Raw genomic sequence first — 25,702 nt, 5'->3', positions numbered from 1 at the left:
TGGCCTTCCTGCAATTTTGAATTTTAGGTATCGTTGACACTAGCTGCCCCATTCCCAAGCTTCATATTTCCTAATGACATAGGAGCTGATCATTTGGCTGTTGAGCCAATTCTGGCTCTCATCCCATCAATTCCATTCCGCCCCCCCCCCCTCCCCCCTCATTTTCCTGTAATCTATTCTCTCACACATGACCATTAATTGCACCATTCTCCCACCAGTCACATTTTCTAAGAGCAATTTAGCAATCTCTCTCCTTAGTCTTCTCTGCCTCTCTGAGGACTCTCCTGAAATCCTACCCCATGCCAAGATTTATATAATCTCCTTGTGATTCAGAATCCAATTTTGTTTGATAATTTCAAATCCGTAAAATGCTTCGGAACCAGTGCACTTGTGCAATGATTTCATTGCAGTTCTCACTTAGGCAGTCCCTCCAAATCAAAAGTGGCTTGTTCCCATTCTGATTTCGTGAGATAACTTTTGAGGCTAATGAGGGGCTTGCAGTCTCTCCTACAATTGGGACAGAAAGTGCCCAATGGAATGGGTGAGTAGGCATTCCAGTAGGCATTCTGTGTGCTTTAGCACATGGATTTAAGATCCTATATCATCCCGAATGGTCCTTCTCCACTCTGTACAGTCACGGGCCAAGGATTCTCAGGAGTGAGTGGGAGTACCGCATGTTTTCCAAAAAGGCTTTGAAAATTATCTTGAATCTTTTCCTTGGATCATCTGGTGATCTTCCATAAATAAAGTGCCTGTTTCAATAGTGTGATCTTGGCACAAAATAAGGAGCTTGCTAAACGTAACTAGGCCTCAATGCTGGGAATGTTTAGACATAGTGGATGCAAACTTTTCTTTGCTTATCCTGCCAGTGAACTGGGAAGCTTTTGTGGAGATAGCATTGGTGATATCTCTCCAGAGGTTCTTCCCATCGTCTATGACTTGGATGCCTTATGAATCACTGCACTGCTGCATAATTTTTGTGCTAAGTTCAAAGTCTTGATCATTAACCATCCCGTTTTACAATCAACCAAAAGTGGTGCTCGCATACTGGAGGTAAATTTCATAATTGATGTCCATTTTCACAAAGCGGTGGTTTCCCAGATGAGAAGAGGTTCAGAGTCTTGCCTGAAACCTTTATGTTCAGAGGTCAGAGCTGCACATCAGGGACCAGTTGATGGAGAGCTGTAGTTTTCTTTGCTTCCTATTTTATGAGGGCCACATGCAAATAGACCTCTGAGATGTCATAATCATTACCATCTTCAACAAAAGGTGGCAAATTCAATTTAAGTAACTTCCTGCTGTCAGAAAGAATGTCATTGCTAGGATCTACTCCCTTCTCCCAGCAGCAGGAAAGATGCTCCCCAAATCAGTGTGGATTTTGTCCAACTGGAGGCACAGTGGGCAAGATCATCATCACTTGTCAACTTCAAAAAAAACCACTAACTATTGCCAAGGGGCTTTTTCCAACCTTACTAAAGACATCAACTCCATCAATCAGGAGAGGCAGCAGAGCACTCACCTTACATTTAGTTGCCCACAGAAATTTGATTCCATCTCGCGTCTGCTAAATGAAGGCACGAAAGCCACGAAATCTTATCCACAGAACCAAATACATGAAACCACTGTTTATATATTAGAGGCGAAAGCTGTCACTGAAACGGAAATTATGCCACTTCCACCCATCAATGCAAAGCAAGCCCTCTCCATTAATACTTGCACTTAATTCTGATGTTTATCTGCATGGCTTTTGGCCAGTCAGTTTTAGGGCACATAATGTAGATGTTGGAAACATCAAAAACTGCAAAAATCTGGAAACACTTTGTAGGGTGTCATCAGTCTGCACATGGGGAGCCTAAAACCAGTAATGTTTCAGATTAATGATCTTTTCTTGACTATAAAGCTCTATTACTTAGTTGATCATCCAACTCTGCTGCTCCTTCCTGATATTACATTTAGTGTTTTTTTTAGTTTTAGAGATACAGCATGGAAATAAGCCCTTTGGCCCAGGCCAATCCATTGATCACCCATTCACACTGGTTTTATGTTTTAGGGAGAAGGTACAAACTCCACAGATAGCACCTGAGGTCAAGATCAAACCCTGGTGCTGTGAGGCAGCAGCTCTACCAGCTGCTCCACTGTGCCGCCCTTATTATAGTTATATTCCATATAAGGCAAGCTGTGCAGTAAAGTATACAGATCACAGCCCAGTAAAACCTGTCATAAATGCCAATGTATTCAAAAGTCAGACCCCAAATGTTAATGGCAAACATTAGAGTGCATAGCTGTGAATGTTTTATTGTACAGAGATATCCTATTGTTTCAGCCTTACCTGAGCAGCTATGTTGAGCGTGACTGTGTCTAAACCACCAGACAACATGCTCTGGGTGTCAGTTAGCGTAAGAGTAACATTGCCTTCCCTGCCCACATTAGCAGAAGACATAGCGAGATTCTGGGTAGAGAGAGTGGTTTGAGAAGGGGACATGGTGAGTGAAGAGGGGGTCAAACTACTTGCAGTTGAACTCAGTCCTGTGAGGGATGCAAAACCAAATTTTGAATCAGTTTCAGTGCTTGTCAAGCAAAGTAAATATAGCAAGTGACATAACTTCATTCATTTTCTTGTGTACTTTGTCAAAAACATTTTCCTTCAAAGGGGAGATCAGATTTACAGTAAGAGGTACAATGACAGGCAAAAGATGTCCAACAGATTGGTGTTGCTCACAGTTAGTGCTAACCAGATTCCTCAAAGGATCTGCATATTAAAAGAGGCCAAAAACTGGCTGTAGGTTTTGAGAAATGGCAATAAGACACAGGCTTTCCTTGCTAATTTGTAAATGTAATCTAATTTTGGATTAAAAGGTGTGGCACAGCTGTGGAAAATGAATCAGCAGATCTTGGACAGATCTGTAATAGTTATGTCAAAAGAGTAATTACTCATTTCTCAGTGAATAACAAAATAAAAAAAAATTGACAGAACATTTAGACTGCGGGCCGAACATCAAAAATGTGTCCAGATTTTAACTTTCGTGACCCATCTCTGAAATTTAGAAACCCATCTACTTGAAATTTGGCACAGATTTAGATTTAAAAAATAATTGAGAAGGAATTCATAACTCGTCAGTGTAAAAAGGTGCGCACGAATTAATTAAGCTAATTAGAAAATGTCACAGCTATTTGACATTTAGCCGATGGGCTAGCCGCGGGCTCCGTCGACCCAGGCTCCAGCTGCGGGCACCGTCAACCCAGGCTCCGTCAACCGCGGGCACTGTCGATCCGCGAGACCCCGCTCTGGCCTGCTCCGGTCCCAGCTTCCCCGCGGATTTCCGGGAGCTCAGAGAGAGAATTCTGAACACGCATGACCAAAATATTTCAAACATTGTTTTAATTCCAGATAGACAGCTGTTACTAATTGTTTACTGTGTCGAGGAAACTAAAACTTGCCAGGTTAGTTGGTCAGGCACATCACAAAGCAGACATTTCTTCATCCAACCAGATTTCTACCTCATCATAGATTCTCGATCAGTGAATATATTCAAGGACAAGATTAGATTGATATCACCTAGAATTTAGGAACTGAAAGAGATTTCAAATACAGCATGAGGCACGGTACTAGTGAATGGCAGAGCAGACTGAGAGAACAATATAGACACTTCAGTTTATTTGTGACAGTATCCCCGATGTTTACACTCTAAAGTTATCTCTAAAGTAAACTTAAATTAGAAACGTAAACACTATAAGAAATCATTACATCAGCATATAACTCTTAAGGATGTATTTATTCAGTGGCTCTTAAAAGAGGTTTGTTGATATCATTTCTCCGCGGCTTTCCAGGAGCTCAGAAGAGAATTCTGAACACGCACTGCAGGGTTTTGCCAGGATTTACTCCAGGACTTTGACCCATCAACAGTGAAGGAACAGCGACACGTGGGCCTCCTGCTTAGCTAGCCTGAAACAAAGCGTGTGATTGGTCACTTGGCGTCTGACTCAATGACAATGACTCGATGCTTTCAAGAGAGAGTTAGATAAAGCTCTTAATGATAGCGGAGTCAGGGGGTATGGGGAGAAGGCAGGAACGGGGTGCTGATTGAGAATGATCAGCCATGATCACATTGAATGGCGGTGCTGGCTGGAAGGGCCGAATGGCCTACACCTTCACCTATTGTCTATGGTCAAACGTGCTTTGATTGGACAATTACTACTCGGAAAATTGGCAAGATTTGGGAGTTTTTTTCCATATTTAAAAAATATGTGCAGGGTTAGTTCTTGACGAGTTTCAGATATAACATCTATAATATTTTTACACAATATGTTATAAATACAAGTAGATAAGGGAAGTGGGTCACGACATGAACAAAAATGCACCTCGGCCCACGGTCTAAATCTAATCTTGTCCTTGAATATATTCACTGATCGAGAATCTATGATGAGGTAGAAATCTGTTTGGATGAAATGTCTGCTTTGTGATGTGCCTGACCAACTAACCTGGCAAGTTTTAGTTTTCGCGACACAGTAAACAATTAGTAACCGCTGTCTATCTGGAATGAAAATAATGCTTAAAATATTTTCGTCATGTGTGTTCAGAATTTTCTCTCTGAGCTCCTGGAAAGCCATAGAGAAGCTGCGACTGGAGCAGGCCAGAGCGGGGTCTCGCGGATCGACAGAGCCCGTGATGATGGAGCCTGGGTCGATGGAGCCCGTGGCTGGAGCCTGGGTCGACGGAGCCCGTGGCTGACGGAGCCTGGATCGACGGAGCCCGCGGCTGGAGCCTGGGTCGATGGAGCCCGCACGCGGCTGGAGTGCTGTGACTTTTTTCTAATTAGCTTAATTAATTAGTGTGCAACTTTTTGCACTGACGAGTTATAAATTCCTTGTCAATTATTTTTTAAATCTAAATCTGTGCCAAATTTCAAGTAGATACCAGAGATGGGTCACGAAAGTTAAAATCTAGACACATTGTCGATAGTCGACACGGTCTAATTGATAGCACCTAGGGTTTAGGAACTGAAAGAGATTTCAAATACAGCATGAGGCACGGTACTAGTGAATGGCAGAGCAGACTGTGGGAGCAATGTAGACACTTCAGTTTATTTGTGACAGTATCCCTGATGTTCACACTCAAAAGTTATCTCTAAAGTAAACTTAAATTAGAAACGTAAACACCATAAGAAAACATTACAACAGCATATAACTCTTAAGGATGTATTTATTCAGTGGCTCTTAAAAGAAGTTTGTTGATATCATTTCTCCGCGGCTTTCCGGGAGCTCAGAGAGGGAATTCTGAACACGCACTGCAGGGTTTTGCCAGGATTTACTCCAGGACTTTGACCCATCAACAGTGAAGGAACAGCGACACGTGGGCCTCCTGCTTAGCTAGCCTGAACCAAAGCGTGTAGTGGTCAATTGGCATCCGACTCATTGACAAACGTGCTTTGATTGGACAATTGCTACTCGGAAAATTGACAAGATGTGAGTTTTTTTCCATATTTTAAAAATTTGTGCAGGTTTTGTTCTTGATGAGTTTCAGATATAATTTCTATAATTTTTTACACCATATGTTATAAATACAGGTAGATATGGGATGTGAGTCACGACAGGAAATGAAAAGCCACCTCGGCCCACGGTCTAATTGAATTTACAGCAATTGAAATTGTTTAAACTTCAGTACAAGGGTTAGGACTGAAAGTCTCCCCCAGATACAATTCAAATATGTAATGCAAACCACTGTATAACAGCATGTTGAGAAGCAAGCATTTGCAGATGCTGGTTTACAAAAAAGGAAGAGAGTTACTTCATCACGGTGCCTCTTTTTTGATAACAATATGTATCCATTTAAATATTAAAACCTGTTAAGGAGGTATTATAACATACATCAGTGGCAAAAAGATTAATGAAAAACCCTGCCTCTTCTCTGGATGCCCTCTTCAGGCATAAGATACAGAAGCTACAAATTGCACACCTCCAGACTCAGGAACAGCTTCTTCCCCTCTGTTATCAGGCTTCTGAACGGTCCTTCCATAAGCTGGGTACTATCCGATTCTTTTCTATCCCATTGCGGACATTGAACTTTCCTCTGGGACTAATGCGCCACAGTGCTGAGAACAATATTCTGCACTCTATTTTTTTCTTTGCTCTACCTATTGTACTGGAGTTTGGCTTGATTTTATTTACTTATAGTATTATCCAATTTGGTTGGGGAGCATGCAAAACAATTATTTTCACTGTACTTCAGTACACACGACAATAAAATAAACAAAAGTTTTATCTCACCTGGTAAGCCGGCACTACTTGCGTTAAGATTGGCAGCCTGACTAAGGAGCTGGTCATTGCCGATGGTCAACGTAGCAGCATTAGGTTGGTTGTTTATTGATGTTCCTAGTCGGATACCTCCATTTATTTCACCACTATCAGTATTGCTATGCTGCTGAATTATATCTTGACCTGTTATGCACAAGAGAAAAAAATGGTTTGAACTTATGTTAAATCGTTTATTTAAAGTTACACAGCAGCTGTTACCTAAACCTCCATAAATCAAGAGTGTTTCATTGTCATATGTCCCAAAATAGAACAATGAAATAAGAGTTTAATTGTAGTCCTTGGTAAAATATAAACAAAGGTACAGTAGTAGTGCAAAGACAAAATTAATCCCCGCAAGCCTATGCAGTTCACAGCTTATTTGAAGGTTGTAGTGTTTAATAGCCAGATGGTTGTATGGAAGAAGCTATTCCTGAACCTGGACGTTAAGTTTTCAGGCCCCTATACCTTCTTTCCGATGGCAGGAGTGAAATGAGAGTATGGCCAGGGTGGTGTGGGTCTGTGATGATGTTGGTGGTCTTTTTGAGGCTGCGACTCTTGTAATTCCTTAGATGCTGGGGAGGTCAATACCTGTCATGGACTGGGCAGTGTTTACCACTTTTTGCGATCATCTTCATTCTTGGGCGTTCAAGTTGCCAAACAAGGCTGTGATGAAATCAGTCAAACCAGTCTACTCTACACCTACAGAAGTTCAACAGAGTATCCGTTGACATACAGAATCTCCTCAATCTTCCTGGAAGTAGAGGCATTGATGGGTTTTCCTTGTGATTGCGTCAATGTGCTGGGTCCAGGACAATCTTCAGAGATATGCACATCCAGGAATTTGAAGCTTTTGACTCTCGCTTGTGGATCCTCGTCCTTCCCCCATCCAAAGTCTACAAACAGTCCATGGTCTCACTAACGTTGAGAGCTAGGTTGTTATTCTAGTACATTTGGTCATTTGATCGATCTCCCTCCCATACTTAGGCTCATCGTCATCTGTAATTTGTCCAACAGCGGTGGTGTCATTGGCAAATTTGAAAATTGAGTTTGAATTATGTCAGCCCACATAGTCGTGAGTAGAGTACAGGGCTGAGCACATTGCCTTAAGGGGCTCTGTGTTTATGATTATCGAGGAGGAAGTGTTGCTGCGTAAGTCACAGTTATCTCCACTAACCACTCAAAGCAATTTTAGTGGAAGGAAAACAGAATAAATGCATTAAAGACTGTTTACCCAAGGGTCACATTTCATTTTGGGCTTTTGCGGCATTTTCTCCATGACTAAGTGAATTGCAAATTGATTGCAATGAATATATTTTATATAAAATGAAAGCATTTGTATCAAGAATGAGAAAACTCAAGATTTCACATAATAAATATGGAACAACTTTGAAAGTACTTACTTTTAATGACTTGGGTAATTGCAGCTGATTTATTTGATTTATTCTATCTTTCACAATTTATGCATGACATAGATAATAGGTGCAGGAGTAGGCCATTCGGCCCTTCAAGCCAGCACCATCATTAAATGTGATTATGGCTGATCATTCTCAATCAGTACCCCGTTCCTGCCTTCTCCCCATACCCCCTGACTCCGCTATCCTTAAGAGCTCTATCTAGCTCTCTCATGAATGCATTCAGAGAATTGGCCCCCATTGCCTTCTGAGGCAGAGAATTCCACAGATTTACAACTCTCTGACTGAAAAAGTTTTTCCTCATCTCCGTTCTAAATGGCCTACCCCTTATTCTTAAACTGTGGCCCCTGGTTCTGGACTCCCCCAACATTGGGAACATGTTTCCTGCCTCTAACGTGTCCAACCCCTTAATAATCTTATATGTTTCGATAAGATCCCCTCTCATCCTTCTAAATTCCAGTGTATACAAGCCTAGTCGCTCCAGTCTTTCAATTCCGAGAATTAACCTAGTAAACCTAAGCTGCATGCCCTCAATAGCAAGAATATCCTTCCTCAAATTTGGAGACCAAAACTGCACACAGTACTCCAGGTGCGGTCTCACTAGGGCCCTGTACAACTGCAGAAGGACCTCTTTGCTCCTGTACTCAACTCCTCTTGTTATGAAGGCCAACATTCCATTGGCTTTTTTCACTGCCTGCTGTACCTGCATGCTTCCTTTCAGTGACTGATGCACGAGAACACCCAGATCTCGTTGTATGTTCCCTTTTCCTAACTTGACACCATTAGATAATAATCTGCCTTCCTATTCTTACCACCAAAGTGGATAACCTCACACTTATCCACATTAAACTCATAGCATCTTCCTCACAGTTCACACTGCCACCCAGCTGCAAATTTGCTAATGGTACTTTTAATCCCTTCATCCAAGTCATTAATGTATATTGTAAATAGCTGCGGTCCCAGCACCGAGCCTTGCGGTACCCCACTAGTCACTGCCTGCCATTCTGAAAGGGACCCATTTATCCCCACTCTTTGTTTTCTGTCTGCCAACAAATTTTCTATCCATGTCAGTACCCTATCCCCAATACCATGTGCTCTAATTTTGCCCACTAACCTCTTATGTGGGACCTTGTCGAAGGCTTTCTGAAAGTCAAGGTACACTACATCCACCGGCTCTCCCCTGTCAATTTTCCTAGTTACATCCTCAAAAAATTCCGGAAGATTAGTCAAGCATGATTTCCCCTTCCCCATGCTCTGCTCCCAAATTGTGCACTTGTGTTTTTTGGCATATATTCCTAACATCATAAAATCATATCAATCTACCAGTACTCCATGGGGTCCACACCATCATTTAAACTTCACACGTCTCCTCCCACCCCTTTTCACCCCTAATCACCCCTCTCTTACATATATCTAGATGAACCATGCAACAAATTAATATATGGTCCCAAATTACCAATCGCAGATTCCAAAGTTTATTAGACCACATAATTTAGTTTTGTTTCATAAATCCATCTATTTTATATGAAAAGACATGGATTTGTGGCTGATGCCTTTTGTGCCAGTTACTGATGACAAAATGAGACAATAGCTCGTGTAAAAATGACACTTCTACTGAATGGTTCTCTCACAGATGGCAGGTTGCGGGGGACGGCACGTGATGACGTAGGCACAGGTCGTGGTCTTCCAACTCCTCCGAACTAAACTTAGAAAAGTACCGATTAAAATTGATCAAAGTTTCTTAGAAAGTCTATAATTCTCTATAAAGACTGGGGGAATATTTAGACATGTCTCCTAAACAAAAACTGAAGAAACCCACCGGGTTAAAGAGATCGGGTGAGAAGAGAGAAGGAGGCCCCTGTTGAGTTGGAGAATCCTCGGGCTCAAGCTGAGAGGACTGGTCCTGAAGAAAGGCAAGCAGGAGCGGCGGCACCCGGGAGGAAGAAGCATGCCTCGCGTGAATACGGGGAACCGCGCATGCGCGAACAAGGGGAACCGCGCATGCGCGAAATGTCACAAGGCAAGTTAAGGGAACTACAATCCCAGGAGGCCTCTGCCACAGATAGTGACACCGACCAGGACCAGGACCAAGAACATACAGACGATCAAGAAGATTTATCAGAAGGTGAACCTTCCCTTCCAGATAGACCTAAAGGTAGAATTGAAAGTAAAAAATATAGGGGAAGTATAGAAGAGATCTTAAAAGATGTATGTGAACAATTAAAAAATATTACCATTGCTATCAACAAATGTTTAAAAAGAATGGATAAAGTGGATAAAAAAGTTAAAAAACTGGAAGTTAAGACTGTAGATACTACTGAAAGAGTGAATAAGATCGAAGACAACGTAAATGCATGGATAACAGAAAGGAAACAGATATTTGAGAAACTGGACTTGTTGGAGAATACTAGTAGACGAAACAATATAAAGATTGTTGGTCTTGAAGAAGGCGAAGCGGGAGAAGACCCAATAGGATTCTTTCAAAACTGGATTCCGAATATTTTGGAAATGGAAAAAGGTGAAATTGAAATTGAAAGGGCACATAGGGCATTAAGACCAATTCCAAAACAGGGTCAGTATCCGAGATCAATTCTCATAAAATTATTGAGATATCAGGATAAAGAAAGAATTTTGAAGGCGGCTGTACAACGCAAAAAGAATTCTACTCCTCTGAAAAGTGGAGAGAATAATCTTTTTTTCTATCCGGATATAAGTTATGAGCTTCTAAATAGAAGGAAGGAATTTAACCCTGCGAAAAAAGCCCTGTGGCAAAAAGGTTATCGATTTTACCTGCGATACCCTGCAACATTGAAAATTTTTATGGAAAAAGAAGGAAACAAATTTTTTACTGATCACAAGGAAGCTGAGGAATTTGCTTTTAAACTTCCAAAGGCTCAACAGATACAAGAAGATTGACAAGGAGACATGGACTGAAATGGATATGAACGGAGAGAAGATAAAAGATATGAAACGTAAAGAGTTAATGAAAAATGATTGCGAGAAAAGGTTATGCTAGTTCGGGGGGGGGTGGAGAACCACTAATTGATGACTGCGGGATTCATGTGTGTATTCATGGCGTGTGTCATGACCCGTAAAATGGAGGGAGGTAATGCTGTTTTCTTTTTTATAAACAGCATTAGTAGGGGGTTAGTTTGGGTTTCTTTAACTATTCCTTTTTCTTTTTCTTTTTCTTTTTCTTTTTCTTCTTTTGACCTGGATGTTGGGGGGGGGGATGTATTTTGTTAAGAATAATGGTTAAATTACTTAACTTTTTGAGTTTTAATGTTAATGGGTTAAATGGACCGATAAAAAGGAAGAGAATTTTAACACATATGAAAAAATTGGAAGTGGATATAGCTTTCTTACAAGAAACACATCTAACGGAAAAAGAACATCAAAAGTTAAAGAGAGATTGGGTAGGAAGTATGGTAGCATCTTCTTTTAATTCAAAAGCAAGAGGGGTTGCGATCCTATTTAAGAAAACGCTACCAATTAAGATACAAAATATTGTAAGTGACCCAGTAGGTAGATTTATAATTGTACATTGTCAAATTTTCTCAGAATTGTGGACTTTAATGAATATATATGCACCGAATACAGATGATGAGAAGTTTGTGCAGGATACTTTTCTAAATCTAGCGGAAGCACATGAAAATATATTGATAGGGGGAGATTTCAATTTTTGTTTAGATCCAGTAATGGATAGATCATCAAGGATAACGACAAGGACAAGAGCAGCGAAGACAACCTTGAATTTAATGGAAAGTTTAAATTTAATAGATGTTTGGAGGAAAAGCCATCCCAAGGAAAGAGATTACTCTTTTTATTCCAATAGACATGATACATACTCTAGAATAGATCTATTTTTGATTTCAGCTCAATTAAGCGGTAGAATAATACAAATAGATTACAAGGCTAGATTGTTATCGGATCACTCACCATTATTAATGAAAATTACGATGCCAGATAAAGAACAGTCAGTGTATAGATGGAGACTCAACTCTTTACTATTGAAAAGGCAAGACTTTTGTGATTTTATTCGAGGACAAATTGAATTATATTTGGAAACAAATTTAAATTCAATGGATGATAAATTTATTGTATGGGATGCAATGAAGGCCTATTTGAGAGGCCAAATTATAAGCTACTCATCTAAGATAAAGAAAGACTATATGAAGGAATCTGAAAGATTAGAAAAAGAAATCACCGTATTAGAAAAAGAATTACAGAGAACTTCTTCAGATACAAAAAAAACACAACTTGCAAATAAAAAATTTCAATACAATACTTTACATACTCACAGAACAGAAAAACTAATATTACGAACTAACCAAAGATATTATGAATTAGGAGAAAGAGCGCACAAGGTATTGGCATGGCAATTGAAAGAAGAACAAATATCAAGAACAATAAATTCAATTAGAACAGATCAGAACATTATTACTTATAAACCGAGAGAAATCAATGATGTATTTAAGCAATTCTACACTAATCTGTACCATTCTGAATCTGAAAAGGATGAAATTAAGATAGATGAATTTTTATCCAAGATACAATTACCAACAATCTCTAATGAGGAGCAGATGGGACTAAATGCCTCCTTTACTTTGAGAGAGGTGGAGGAAGTATTATATTCTTTACCAAGTAATAAATCTCCAGGGGAAGATGGTTTCCCGCCTGAGTTCTATAAAAAATTTAAAGATTTGTTGTTACCACTATTTATGGAAGTGATACATCAAGCGGAAAAAACTTCTACATTACCAGACTCCTTCTCACTGGCAATTATAACCGTAATTAAAAAAAAAGGGAAAGACCCATTAAATGCATCTTCTTATAGACCAATATCATTGTTGAATGCAGATTATAAAATAGTGGCTAAACTTTTAGCAAGGAGATTGGCAGAATATTTACCGAAGCTGGTTAAAGAGGACCAAACTGGATTTGTCAAAAAAAGGAAAATATCTGATAATGTAGCAAGATTTATAAGTATTTTACATTTAGCACAGAAAAGAAAGGAACGGAGCGTAGCAGTTGCTTTAGATGCGGAAAAGGCGTTTGACAGGTTAGAATGGGATTTTTTATTTAAAGTATTAGAGAAGTACGGATTAGGAAAGGGTTTTATTAACTGGGTAAAAGCTCTTTATAAACAACCTAAAGCCAAAGTGGTGACAAATGGCCAATCCTCTCAATCATTTAATTTGGAAAGATCTAGTAGACAGGGATGTCCCTTGTCACCGGCTTTATTTGTATTGGCCATTGAACCTCTGGCAGAGCTAATAAGATCAGATTTAGATATTGAAGGATTTAAAGTTAATCAGGAAGATCACAAAATTACTTTATTTGCAGATGATGTCTTAATTTGTCTCACTAGACCATTGGAATCCTTAAGAAAATTATATTTCAGACTGGAAGAATATGGGAAAGTATCAGGATATAAAATTAATAAAGATAAAACTGAAATAATGCCTCTTGTTGAAGGTAATTATGATCAATGTAAAAGAGAAAGTCAGTTTAAATGGCAAAAAGATGGCATTAAGTTTTTAGGAGTTAAAGTAGATAATAAGTTAAATAATTTGTATAAATTAAATTATAAACCACTAATAAAAAAAATAGATGAGGATATGAAGAAATGGATGAATCTTCCAATTACATTGATAGGGAGAGTGAATTGTATTAAGATGAATATTTTTCCGAGGATACAGTATTTATTTTCAACACTGCCTATACCTTTGCCAAATAATTTTTTTCAAGAATTGAACAAAATTGTGAGGAATTTTCTTTGGAAACGTAAAATGCCAAGAGTGTCTCTGGAAAAGTTAACATGGAAATTTGAATTAGGTGGATTGCAATTACCAAATTTTAAAAATTATTATATGGCAGCACAAATGAGTTTTATTTCATCCTTTTATCAAGAGGGTGGAAAAACAGCATGGGTTAAAATTGAAATGGATAAAATAAAAGAGTCTTGTCCAGAAGAATTTATATATAAATGGGAAGCGAAGCTATTAGTTAAGGATCAAGAGTCACCTTTGCTAAAACATTTAGTTAATACATTGTTGAAAACAGTTAAAGTTAAGGATAAAAGATTTTTTTTAACAGATAAAACTCCATTAGGAAAAAATGGATTATTGCCGTTTGCTTGGAACAATCAAATACTACAATTCTGGGAACAGAAGGGTATTAAAAATATAGGAGATTGTTATGAAGGGAACATCTTTTTGACATTTTCTCAATTGAGAAATAAATATCAAATTCCAGGGAATAGTATCTTTTTCTATTACCAATTACAATCCTTTTTAAGGGAAAAGTTAGGTAATTCAATGTCTCTATTTCAGATTAAAGGAATCGAATCCTTGATTCAGGGCAAGGGAAATAAAAAATTTATATCATCAATGTATAAACTACTACAGATATCTAGTTCAAAGATAGGAATGCATAAAGCAAGACAAAGATGGGAAACAGATCTTAATATTACTATTGATGAACCAAGCTGGGAAAGACTGTGCCTAGATAGTATGAAAAATACTATTAATGTGAGATACAGCTTAGTACAGTATAATTTCTTGCAGCAATTATATTTAACCCCGGAAAAATTAAATAAATTTAAACTAAACTCATCTGAAAGGTGTTTTAAATGCAACCAAGACGTGGGCACTTTTATACACTCTACATGGGCATGTCAGAAGGTAACTCCTTTCTGGCAAGACCTAAAAAAGTTTTTAGACCAATTGCTGAATAAGATCATACCAATGGATTCAAGGTTGTTTTTGCTAGGGGATACAAAAGGAATAACACCAAAACTAAATTTGGATAAACACCAGGAAAGATTTCTTAAAATATCGATAGCGATAGCAAAAAAATGTGTTGCGGTTACCTGGAAAGAACCAAACGAAATAAGATTTGAAAGATGGCATGCAGAAATGCGGAGTTGTATCCCATTAGAAAAAGCAACGTACAATTTGAGAAATAGATACGACTTCTTTTTGAAGGTGTGGAACCCATTCATGGCAAAGCTGGGATTAAGAATAGGAAGTATTTAAATTTAGGATTGATTTGTTAATTAATAAGAATTTAAAAAGAAATTACTCGGAAGTGACTCCCGCGGGACTCCAGGTTTCTTTCTTTCTTTCTTTCTTTCTCTCTTTCTTCTGCCTATTCTCTTACTTTCCTTTTAACTGGGGGGGGGGTGGGGGGGTGAGGGGAGGGGAGAAAACACAGAACAATACGGGTATACTCGTAGTTATAAGTCAGTGAATATTGATTACTATATAATGTATAATGTATGAGTTCTGTAAAAACTTAAATAAAATATTTTTTTAAAAAAATAAAAAAAAAGATGGCAGGTTGCACCACATGCATGTGATTTTACTTTAGAAATATGTAAAATAAAAGACCTATATACATTTGCATCAAACATTCCCCATCGGTATTACTTATTAGTTGCATATTAAACTGAAGATAATTTATTGCAGTCTTGTTATATTGTTTTCTTTCCCAGGTTAGCACAAAGCAAAGAACTTGTCACTAACAAAACAGATAAAAAATGTTATAATGCATTTATTAAGTAGACATGCAATTAACATAATCATAAAACAAAGACTACCTTTGAAACTGGAATATCTTTCTGTGTAAGTGAAGCTTGCCATGTTATCAAAAGCTCCCAGTCCATCAAGAGACATTCAACAAATTAAATTCCTGTTGAATTTATATTTGGGTGGAGTGTCCAACTATATGTATAGAAGGCAGAAGTCATTCTTTGGTCCTCATTTTCTGTCCTGGTATCTGAACCTGAACCAGACTTGTCACAACCCTGCTATCCTTTCCAAACAAGAAATGAATGTGCTGAATCACCCAACTGTACTATCACCAAAATCACTTTTTTCCAGTAACATAAGTGAACTGTGCAGAAAATTGCCTCGGCTCACCTAATACTGGAACACGTAATGGAGTTTAATGCAGATAAATGTAAGGCGTTGCATTTTGGGAGGTCTAACCAGGACAGGACCTTCCCAGTAAATGGCAGGGCTCTGGAGAATGTTGTAGAGCAGAGAGATCTAGGAGTGTAGGTACATCGTTCCTTGAAAGTGGCATCACAGATAGATGAGGTGGTCAAGAAGCTTCCAGCACATCGGCCTTCATCAGTCAGTGTTTTGAGTACAGGAGTGGGATGTTATGTTACAGTTGTACAAGGCGCTGATGAAGCCACGGTATTGTGTTGTTTTGATCACCCGGTTATAGGAAAGATGTTGTTAAGTTGGAAAGAATGCAGAAAAGATTTATGAGGAAGTTGCCAGGACTTGAGTGCCTGAGCTATTATGGAGAGGTAGGGCAGGCTAGGTCTATATTCCTTGGAGCCTAGGAGAATGTGTCATATGGAAGTGTATAAGATCATGAGGGGAAACGATAGGGTGGATGCACAGAGTCTTCTAGCCAGAGTAGGGAAAATCAATAACCAGAGAACAAAGGGGAAGATTTAATAGGAATCGGAGGGGGAACCTTCTTTTTTTTTACACACAGAGGGTGGTGGGTATATGGAATGAGCTGCCAGAGGAGGTATTTGAGGCAGAGACTGTAACAACTTTTGAAAAGACATTTGGACAGGTACATGGATAGGAAAGATTTTGATTTAAACCAGCACCTGTAGTTCCTTCCTACACAAGATTTATAGGGATATGGGCCAATGCGGGCTGATGGGACTAGCGTAGATGGGGCACCTTGGACAGCATGGGCAAGATGGGCCAAAGGGCCTTTTTTCCCATGCTGTATGACTCTGACTTAAATGTGCCTTTGATACTTCTGGTCTAGCTGTTCCAATGTATACCCCATGTTATACCTGTGACTCTGAGGGTTTACTCCAGGTGCTCTGGTTTCTTCCCCAATGACAATGACCTATGGACTGGCATGTTAATTGGCTGGTGTAAATTATCTCCAACATGTAGGTAAATGGGAAGAGCTGATAGTGAAATGGTGTGGGAAAACTAAATGGGTTAGGATAGGATTAGTGTAAAAAAGATTGCTTGATGGTCAGCACAAACTAGATGGGCTATGATTACGAACTTGTCCTCTCTATCTCTATGACTGTAATTCAAGCCAATTTGTGAATTCTAGGTATAATTTGGTACATGAGTATTAGAACATAGGACAGTAGCCCACAATCTCTACAGAAAATGATGCCGTAAATTAATCTCCTCTGCCTGCACGTGATCCATATCCCTCCATTCCCTGCATGAGCCTATCAAAAAGCTTCAGATTGAACATTAACTTGCAAATTTTGTTTGCAGGTCATCCACATAAAAACTACAATGCAGAAAGCCATTTGTTCAACTGGACTGTCCTGATGAATACACTTCAGGTAACCTCATAGTAGCAGTGCCCTCACTTCCCTTCTCCACATTCCTCACCTGGTCTCTCCTGCAGTGCTCGCAAGTCACTATCACAGGAGAGTATTGAGGTATTGCACATGACAACTAGTGAAGTCATGTAGATATATAAAGCAATATTAATGAAAACCTATTGATTTAAATTTGTAACACGCTATTTCTTAGGTAATACAAACCTGATATTGTGAGGGTTATCTCCTGTGGTGCTCCTGTCACATTGGGACATGTGACATTGGTAGCCTGTGCCAGAACCTGGCTGAGATTGGAGTTATTAATCGTCAGTGCCATTTCCTGTTTTCCATTGGAACTTGGAGCAAGACCAGCAGATGTCAACGACTGTGAGACATCCTGTGCTCCTAAGAGATGTACAGGAAAAGAACACATCTCAGTGCAGAACTTTAGACACTGATTAGTACCAAATATTCTTTAAAAAGATGAAACTTTTATTAAATTTTATAAGATTAAAAGATAGCCAAGAGGACAAGATACGCATGTTACCCAAACAGATAAAATGCTTCCATATTCAAAATGAACAGATTATATATCTAGATAATATTTATGAGTTCTTTAAACAGAATAAATTGATTTCATAAAATTGTAACGTTGACAACTATGGCAAATAATGATGCCGTAAATTAGCAAAGGGGGGGGTCACTCAACGAGATGAATAATTGGTTAATCTGTTTTACAGTTGATTGATGAAGGATAGGACAATGATAGAATTCTATCTCTCATCTTGAAACAGAGCTGGGAATCTTGTGTCCTCTCTCCCTCGGCTTCAATTTAAACTCCCGTGCAAAATGCAGAAAGTTCCACTGAGTGTGCAGCACTGAATACTGGACATGTTGAAGTCTTGTGAAATCAAAATCAATCTTCAGACAAGAGACATTGCTGACAATTTTGAATGGCCAGCGGCCAATTTGAGAGGTGGAGCATATCAACAACTTTGCTTAGCCAGGAGGACCTGCAAAGTTGCCAGAACAGCCGGCTTTTATGGCCAAGTCGAGAACTCTCCATTTGTAACAACGTTCAGGCTTGAATCTTGAAAAATGGCTCCAAAACATGGTGACATGTACTGACAGTGATCTATTCCTATACACTTGTACTTAAGTAAGATCACGTACAGTAATACTTTTACTGAACTGTATGCAAAAAAGGAATACCACAGTATCTCAGTATCTGTGACAATAAACTACCAGTTGCTGCTTGACCTATTGAGTATTTCCACCTTTATCTGTCATATTTCTGTTTAAGATTTAGTCAGATGAATCATGGGACTCCACTGGATCAAGGCAAAATTAGGGTTACCATTGATAAAGGTGACAATAAGAGTCTCAAAAACTGCACACCAACATGAAATGCTGGAAAGATGAATATTTCTCACCAGAACTGCTGGCAAGCACAGTCTCCTGCTCGGTCAGACTGCCTATCACCATGGCAGCCGATGATGTCACTGCAGGTTGCATTGACAAGCTGGTGAGTGGCTGGATGACCACATTGGCAGGAACTGTGCTATCTGTTGATTGGAGAGTCCCGGCTTGCTGTGGTAGGTTCGGGTCTGAAGGCAGTTGTTGAGTAAGCACATTACTCTGTTGTAATGTCTGCTGCAAAATGCTCGAATCGATCTGCAGAAAGGAACATGGGAGTAAGAAGGGGGAAGATTGAAGGAAAGTCCAGTCAAATAATATCAGATATGGGTCAAACTAGAAGTCAGCTTGCAGAATGATGTCAACGCTGAGCAACTAACAGGCACTTAGTCCATTTATCAGTAGGTTTATCAATAATGGAACCTTTAAACAATCTGAACTTTAAAAAAATGAAGTCCATTTAAATGCATGAATGGTGCATGGAGTCGGTTTATCAAAGAATTATTCAGCTTGGTATGTGGGTCATTCTGCCCATGATATCAAGTTCTGTCTCTCTCCCTCTGCTCTTTCCTCTCTAATCAACAAATATCTCCTATTCAAGTATTTACCTAATTCCTTTTTATAGGGATGATTCACTGCATCACAGTATTTCTTATCTCGCCTCAGACTCTTTTATCCAATACCTTATAATGTGCGTCCTCTAATAGATAAAACAAGTTTCTCCTCAGTTACCCTATTAATAGAGGTTACTAAAACTCATTGGTGATACTTCATTCACTCACTCAAAAAGACTGATTTCACAGATCCACCCAACTGCTAATGGTGTGTTAACAGTTCCTGATAGGTGTAGTTAGTAAGCAAGCCTCCCTATTGATAACATATTCATGAAAATTAATTCTCTGCCAGCTGGCAGTTTTAACCCTGTTCACTGTAAGCAAGGCAGAAAATCATGAGCAATTCGGCACAAATTTCACCCAGGCACAAGCTGTTGATATGGAAAAGGAAAATTTCACACAGGGTGCATCTGGGGCTTTATTTCATATCTTAGCTACTCCAACTCTGATGGACACACACCAGGACTGCTGGCATACATTGTGTCTTATTATAGGCAGATGGCAGTCTGACAACAAATGCCGTGTGCACCCGATTTGGTCTTAAATTGTCTAGTTTCAGGCGAAACATCATGAATAAACAATGGTTACTCCATGACTAATCAACGGCTATGATTTTGAAACATGTTGCAAGATGAAAAACGGGCTTTGCACTATTGCTGATGTAACTGGAATGATTTTCATGCCAGAATCACAATTCCTGCAATAACAAAAATCACAATGCAAAGTCAGGGGGCTTGATTCCCCTCATGACATGGGGGACTCTTTTGCTCTACTCTAGGTTAAATCCATCTTTAACTGCACAGCACTGCTTCTTTGCAATGTTATTGATACAAATTGAGGCCAGAAGCATTAAACTCTAAATTTGAAGAAGCTTTTCAGAGTGATGGAGAGGTTCATGGAAGGAATTCAACTGCTGGGGGTCCAGGCAACTGAAGGCATTAAACTCCATCAGCAATTATTCAGCCCACTTGCCCAACTGATCAAGATCCTGCAATAATTTTGAATAACCATCTTCACTGACTATGACAAGACCTACTTTAGTGTCATCTGCAATTGACTAATAACGCCTTGTACATTCTCATCCAAATCGTTGATAAGCTTCCAACGACTCTTTGCAAGAGAACATGCCAAAGCTTGGCAAGGACATTTATATCATAGGCATCTAATGTACTACCATGATTCATAAGCTTTTTTTAGCAAACTCCATACCTGTAGTGTGATGTTATTTATATTGGTGGGATCAAGGCCAGAGATCTGGACATTCTGTCCAACTAAGTTAGTAGAAACAAGCTGCAACTGTATTCCTTCAAGAATGGCAAAGCTGGCATCTGTTAGTGATAATGTCAAATCACCACCTGCTGCCAAAAAAAAAAATCAAGAACATAAATTAGTTAAGTGGTTTGGTTTAATGGGTGCATTAAATATGATCAGATGCTTGCTGCAATTGACATTTGCATTCTCCTGATCTTGTGCTTGGTATGTGAAATGTTAATATAACCATTAAATGATAAAAAATATTGCTCCGGGTTATAATTAGTCCATTAATTGAAACAAATCAGGATTACCGCATTTTCCACTTACGTGTCTGCTATTATTGAATTAATTGTAAAATCTAAATCCTCTAGTACTAATGTGATGGGATAAATGGTCATTCCTTTGTATGGTTTAATGTTAGGACTCAATTACAACGAACATTCAAAAGTATTATGAATTGCATCGAGATTAAAATGATTAGTGTTTACCTGACATTGAGGCTGGAAGTGTGGCTTGTCCGACTAATCCTTGCTGGAGAAGGTTCTGGTCAAACTGATTAGCCAGGACACCATTATTAGTGATGCAGACATTTGTATCGGCACTAGTCAGCAAGTTAACAGGCTGCAAACTCTCTGTTGTTTGACGAGTTACAGGCTTCCGAATTTTCTTCGGCAGTGACGTGGGCTTAAAGTGAGATTGTATGTGGCTCTTCCTATGCCCTGAAGTCCGGAAACGAACGTCACAATGTGGACATTTGAAAGGCTTTGCTCCAGTGTGTAGACGCATGTGAACTTTTAAGCTACCTTTAGTCGAAAAGGGAGAACTGCAAACGTGGCATTTGAAGTGCTTCTGACCTGAAGTTCAAATCCAAAAATACATTTTATATATCGAGCAAATGGAAGGGGGAAAAAAAAAATGCAAACATGAAACTCAACAAATATTAGAACTGGAATGTCACCACATATACACTGATGGATTGTAACTTTCCCATTAAGTAACAACATAGCATTGTCATGAAGTACTCTCAAATTTATACATGTTCTCAAAATATCTAAGAAATCGGTAGAATTTTTTAGCTAATTTCTCCAACTTTGTTGTCCTCCATGCCAATCATTTTAATGAATGCTTTGCATAGTCAAAGTTAATTATCGTGCTCTATGCATTTTTCTTGCCTCACTGAGCCTTGTATGGTCCTAAGGGACCACGGGAAACAGAGAATATTTTGCTGAGGCTGTTTTTTGTCTGACAGTATTTTAGAACTGGGACTACATGTGCACTTCACAGCATTATTACTAAGTATCTTGCAGTTGACCAAGTTTGTTTAAAAAGAACTGCAATGCAAATGGTTTGATTTATTATTGACACATGTAGAACATAGAACAGTTCAACACAGGAACTGGGGCAGGCAAATAAAAAATAAAACCTTGTATTTGTAACGGGATCTTAAACTAGTAGATTATTTCAAAACGTACATTTCATGAATCTACTTTGGGTTAGGAAAGATAAGCATTTTTCCCAATCAGATCAACCAATATGAATGACATGCTGTTTAACTGTATCGTAAGCAACTCAGTTTAGGCAACGTTAAGGGATGGACAGTAGTTTGCCTGCAAAGTTCAGACCCCATGAATGTTTATTGATCCCACAATCTCCTCCGGTATTCGTAAATCTTCTTACGCAGCCCCCTTGTGATCAAATATGACTGGCTTCCCTCTGGTGTTTTGGGTGCCAAAGTGCCTGACGAGGTCAATGACAACTTTGTTGGATTGAGGAGGGGGGTTCTCCCAGTGCAAGAGACTCGCAAATACTACTCCTCCATTTTGAGCGGTCATGGGCCTAGGATTCCCAGGCATCAGTGAGGATATTACTTTTTCCAATCAGATCACAGGTAATCTGCTATACATTTCCAAATCCCTTAAACTTTGCTCCAAAAAAACTTAGCATTGAAACATCCTTAGTGTAAAGTAATAACTGGCTCAACTCTAATTTTAAGGCATTTTAAACAGGACAGGCCCAACATAAGACAACTTCTGTCTATCATTGGTCCACATTTCAGCTAATAAATTGCAGACCAAAATATAATTTTGATGGAATTGAAACATGAATTCTGTTACTATAAATAAAAAAATAATTGCAACACATTGTGATGTTTTGATTAAAGTTCATAAACTTATTTTTTCCAAGTACTCTTCCAGTTCTAGTAAAGCCAAATGTTTGCCATTGATCCAAAAATTATCTCCATTATTTTGTCCAAAGTTAAATTTAATTGTACAATCCAATGACTGTATAGGCAAAGCCTGGCAAGTAATAGGTGGATACAGGTGACCGGGGGTGGGGTGTGTGCTGAATGGCAAATGTACGGAGTGAGTGAGAAAGTCTGGAGGTAAAAAGGAGACAAAAGGGTGTCGGATAAGGAAAGAAGAGAAATGAAATGTAAAGCCAAATGGAGGGGTGTGGGTGGACAGGGACGGAGAAATATAGAGAACATTCGAATGGGAGGGCAGGAGATAAGCAAAGGAAGCTCAGCTCAAGAAGCACTGAAGATAAAAATATCCCTTTACTCACAAGAAATTATTAATGCACAAAGTGAAATTGCCCAATCCTACTTTTTACAAACATTTTGTCCTGTTTTTGTGCAATTTGCAAATAGCGTTTTGCATATTTACAGTTTATGTAGAATATCTCTAGAACTAAGTGCCTAAACAGTAACAGATGCCATCAAATGCCAATCTTTTCTGTGGATTCAAGTATCTGTTAGTTTCTGATGCAACAACAATGACTTTATTCCTTTTTGAAACAGATATGTAACAATATATGTATGCATTTGCTACAACGGATCTCTCAGAAGCAAGACGGAGTGGCTCGAGTATAAAATGGAATGTGTCCAGCCAGTGAAGTGGATGGCCGTGTCTCAGCCACATTGTTGAGAGGAACAATACTGGGCATCTATGTTTACTGCACTTGCTTAGGTTTGTCTTTTTAAATAAAACAAAATCAATGCAATCTGCATGTGTAACGACTGCAAAAACACCTTAAGTAGGAAGACAAGAATGTAAGGAATGAGTGATTAAATGCAAGTTTTCCAGTCAGCTGACCAAGTCTGTTATTGCTTCCATCAACCGCAGCAACTTTCTTTCTATCTCTGTGAATGGTTTAATGAAAAAAACAGCACTAACCTGTGTGAGTTTTTAAATGACAATCAAGAGTAGACTTCACTGTAAAACTCTTCCCACATTCATCGCACTTAAAAGGCTTTTCTCCAGTGTGGATCCTTATATGCCTAAAAAGGTTGAAAGAACACATTTTAGTATTATCATTTCGATAGATTTCAAATTCTCACTTTTGGAAACTATCTAACTTTATAAAAATTATCAGAAATATTATTGTATTATTTTCTATTAAAAGTACCAGAAATCATTCAATTTCATTTGAGTCGGCTAGATATTTTCTAGATGAAATGCAGTTTGAAAAATGTTTCTTTAGAAAATTGCCCTTTCAGAGAATTGGAAAATTATTAGAAAAGGCATAGAAGTATAAAATTAAACAGCTTCTGACACTCCCTCAACACCTAATCACAGGTTGCCCTTAAAATAGCTGTGGGGCAAAGAATCCAGCAAGTCTCTGTTCAAAAATCTGCAACAAATTTTGTTTAACGAGTTAGTGACATGGGGAAAGAGTAAAGAAGGGGTCAGCAAGGAAATGAACAACCCTTTGAGAGCTGGCCGAGGGATAAAAAGGCAGGTGTCCTGCCATTGCGTTGAATGGTTCCACACTTAAGGTTGCTTGCCTGCAGAGAAGATCTTGGATAATCCAGTTTGTGTTTTTTTTCAAAATGGCTTTAAGACAAGCACGTAAGATAAGAGAGTGCACAGAATAATTCCTTCAACAAGTATTGGAATAACTCTAATTCTTGATCTAAGTTGAAGTTTGCAATGTCAGCAGTGCAACAGGTAGTGATCAGTAAGTAAATGGGACCCAAGACAATTAAGTACTGATATTTCTCAACAGTCAAAATGTTACAGTATACCCTGCTTAAAAAGCAAGCACAAATTTAGTACCCTCTCAAAATATGGGTGACTGAAGTATGATAGAGGATCACAGAAGTCATTTTATTTGCAGATGATTATATTTCCTTGGTGTGTTGCAGCTCATTTTAATTGCTTTAAATTAGAGATGCTCGTCATTAAAATCACTTTATTGGGGCAGAAAAATAACGATAATGTGGTACTGGAATAATAATTACAGATCAACTTGTTCATTATGATGACATATGGACAATTGATGCTTAGATATTGAATTATCCAAGGCAACAATAAAAATTAATGAACCATGCAAGCTTTAAATCCTAAATACATATTTTAATCTACATTTTACTTTACAAGCCAATTAAGCAAGATAGCTGCTACCAATTAAACAGGGTAATTAACATGTTCTCAGCTCTATTTAACATTCTGTCACCCGTTTTTGACTTTTCAATATTTCCCCTTGATACCAGATGTATAAAATAGATTTACAGCAGTATACTCTATTTCAATACATATAGATAACAGTGTTTCCAAAACGTGAACTTTGGCCATCAGTAACATTTTTTTTTTAAACATGCCCTCAACTCTGAACAGGAAACAAAAAAAAGAGTACAACGAGTTAGAGGGAATGAACGGTAAAAGGGGATTTAAAAAAGAGGCTGTGGACAAAGCAGCGGCCAACAGGAAGTAGCGGCAGTTGGTGAAAGGGGAGGGCGATCTACAGTGACCAAGCGCGTCCTATCTGGGGCTACAACGTGAGCCACAACAAAAGCTGCGTCAACCGGACAATGTGAGCAGCTGGTGAGGAAAAGCTCGTTGGTGCACTTTGTCAGCCTCTTCCCCCCCTCCACCCCCTCCACTGCTGCCGCCTCCTCCGTCTTCCCCAAAGTCCCCGACATACTCCACCGTGGAAGATGTCAGCGATGTCGGGGAGAAGGAGACGGCGGCAGCAGCAGCACAGTGGACAAAGCAACGAGAGGAGGAGGAGGAGGAGGTGGCGGCAGTGGAGGGGGGAGCGAACAAAGTGATGGTCAACAGAACAAAGCAGCAGCTGGTGAGAGGGGAGGCAGCCCCACGGTAACTAAGGGTGTCCTATTGGTGGAAAAGCAAATGTTTGTTGGTAGACTACTGGAACTACACTTGGCAACTGGCTTCCTAACTTCCATCTGCCCAAACCAGGCTATCAAACTGGGTATGTCACTGACTTGTCAGCCTTGATCATATGTCTGAACCTTGGAGCGCTTCAGGTAACCCCTCGCTTAATAAAACTAGAACCAAAACAGATATGGAGCCATGTCACAACATTTAATTTGTATACCAATGTCAATGAAGAGAGAATAATCTTTAGACAGAGCAACA

The 25,702-nt window shown here is 39.0% G+C and overlaps 1 protein-coding gene across 6 annotated transcripts in view; it reads right to left on the bottom strand.

Moving 5' to 3' along the window:
* LOC144592745 (zinc finger protein 236) overlaps nt 1-25,702 on the bottom strand; it is a 118,020-nt gene that overhangs the window by 14,988 nt on the left and 77,330 nt on the right. For 2 of the 6 annotated variants that reach the window (XM_078397686.1, XM_078397689.1), the window contains exons 21-27: nt 23,495-23,598; nt 20,807-21,172; nt 20,274-20,422; nt 18,468-18,708; nt 17,260-17,439; nt 6,265-6,435; nt 2,330-2,526 (exon numbers count right to left, since the gene is read on the bottom strand). In XM_078397686.1, coding sequence (XP_078253812.1) covers nt 2,330-2,526; nt 6,265-6,435; nt 17,260-17,439; nt 18,468-18,708; nt 20,274-20,422; nt 20,807-21,172; nt 23,495-23,598 — 1,408 coding nt within the window. Of the gene's footprint in view, nt 1-2,329; nt 2,527-3,460; nt 3,571-6,264; nt 6,436-15,399; nt 15,431-17,259; nt 17,440-18,467; nt 18,709-20,273; nt 20,423-20,806; nt 21,173-23,494; nt 23,599-25,702 lie in introns of those variants that run through there. The other 4 variants (XM_078397688.1, XM_078397690.1, XR_013547175.1 and 1 more) reach the window with 4 other exon arrangements.

Source organism: Rhinoraja longicauda, chromosome 4, assembly GCF_053455715.1.
Source record: "Rhinoraja longicauda isolate Sanriku21f chromosome 4, sRhiLon1.1, whole genome shotgun sequence".
Taxonomy (NCBI): Eukaryota; Metazoa; Chordata; class Chondrichthyes; order Rajiformes; family Arhynchobatidae; genus Rhinoraja; species Rhinoraja longicauda.
This window is presented reverse-complemented; position numbering and strand designations above follow the sequence as displayed.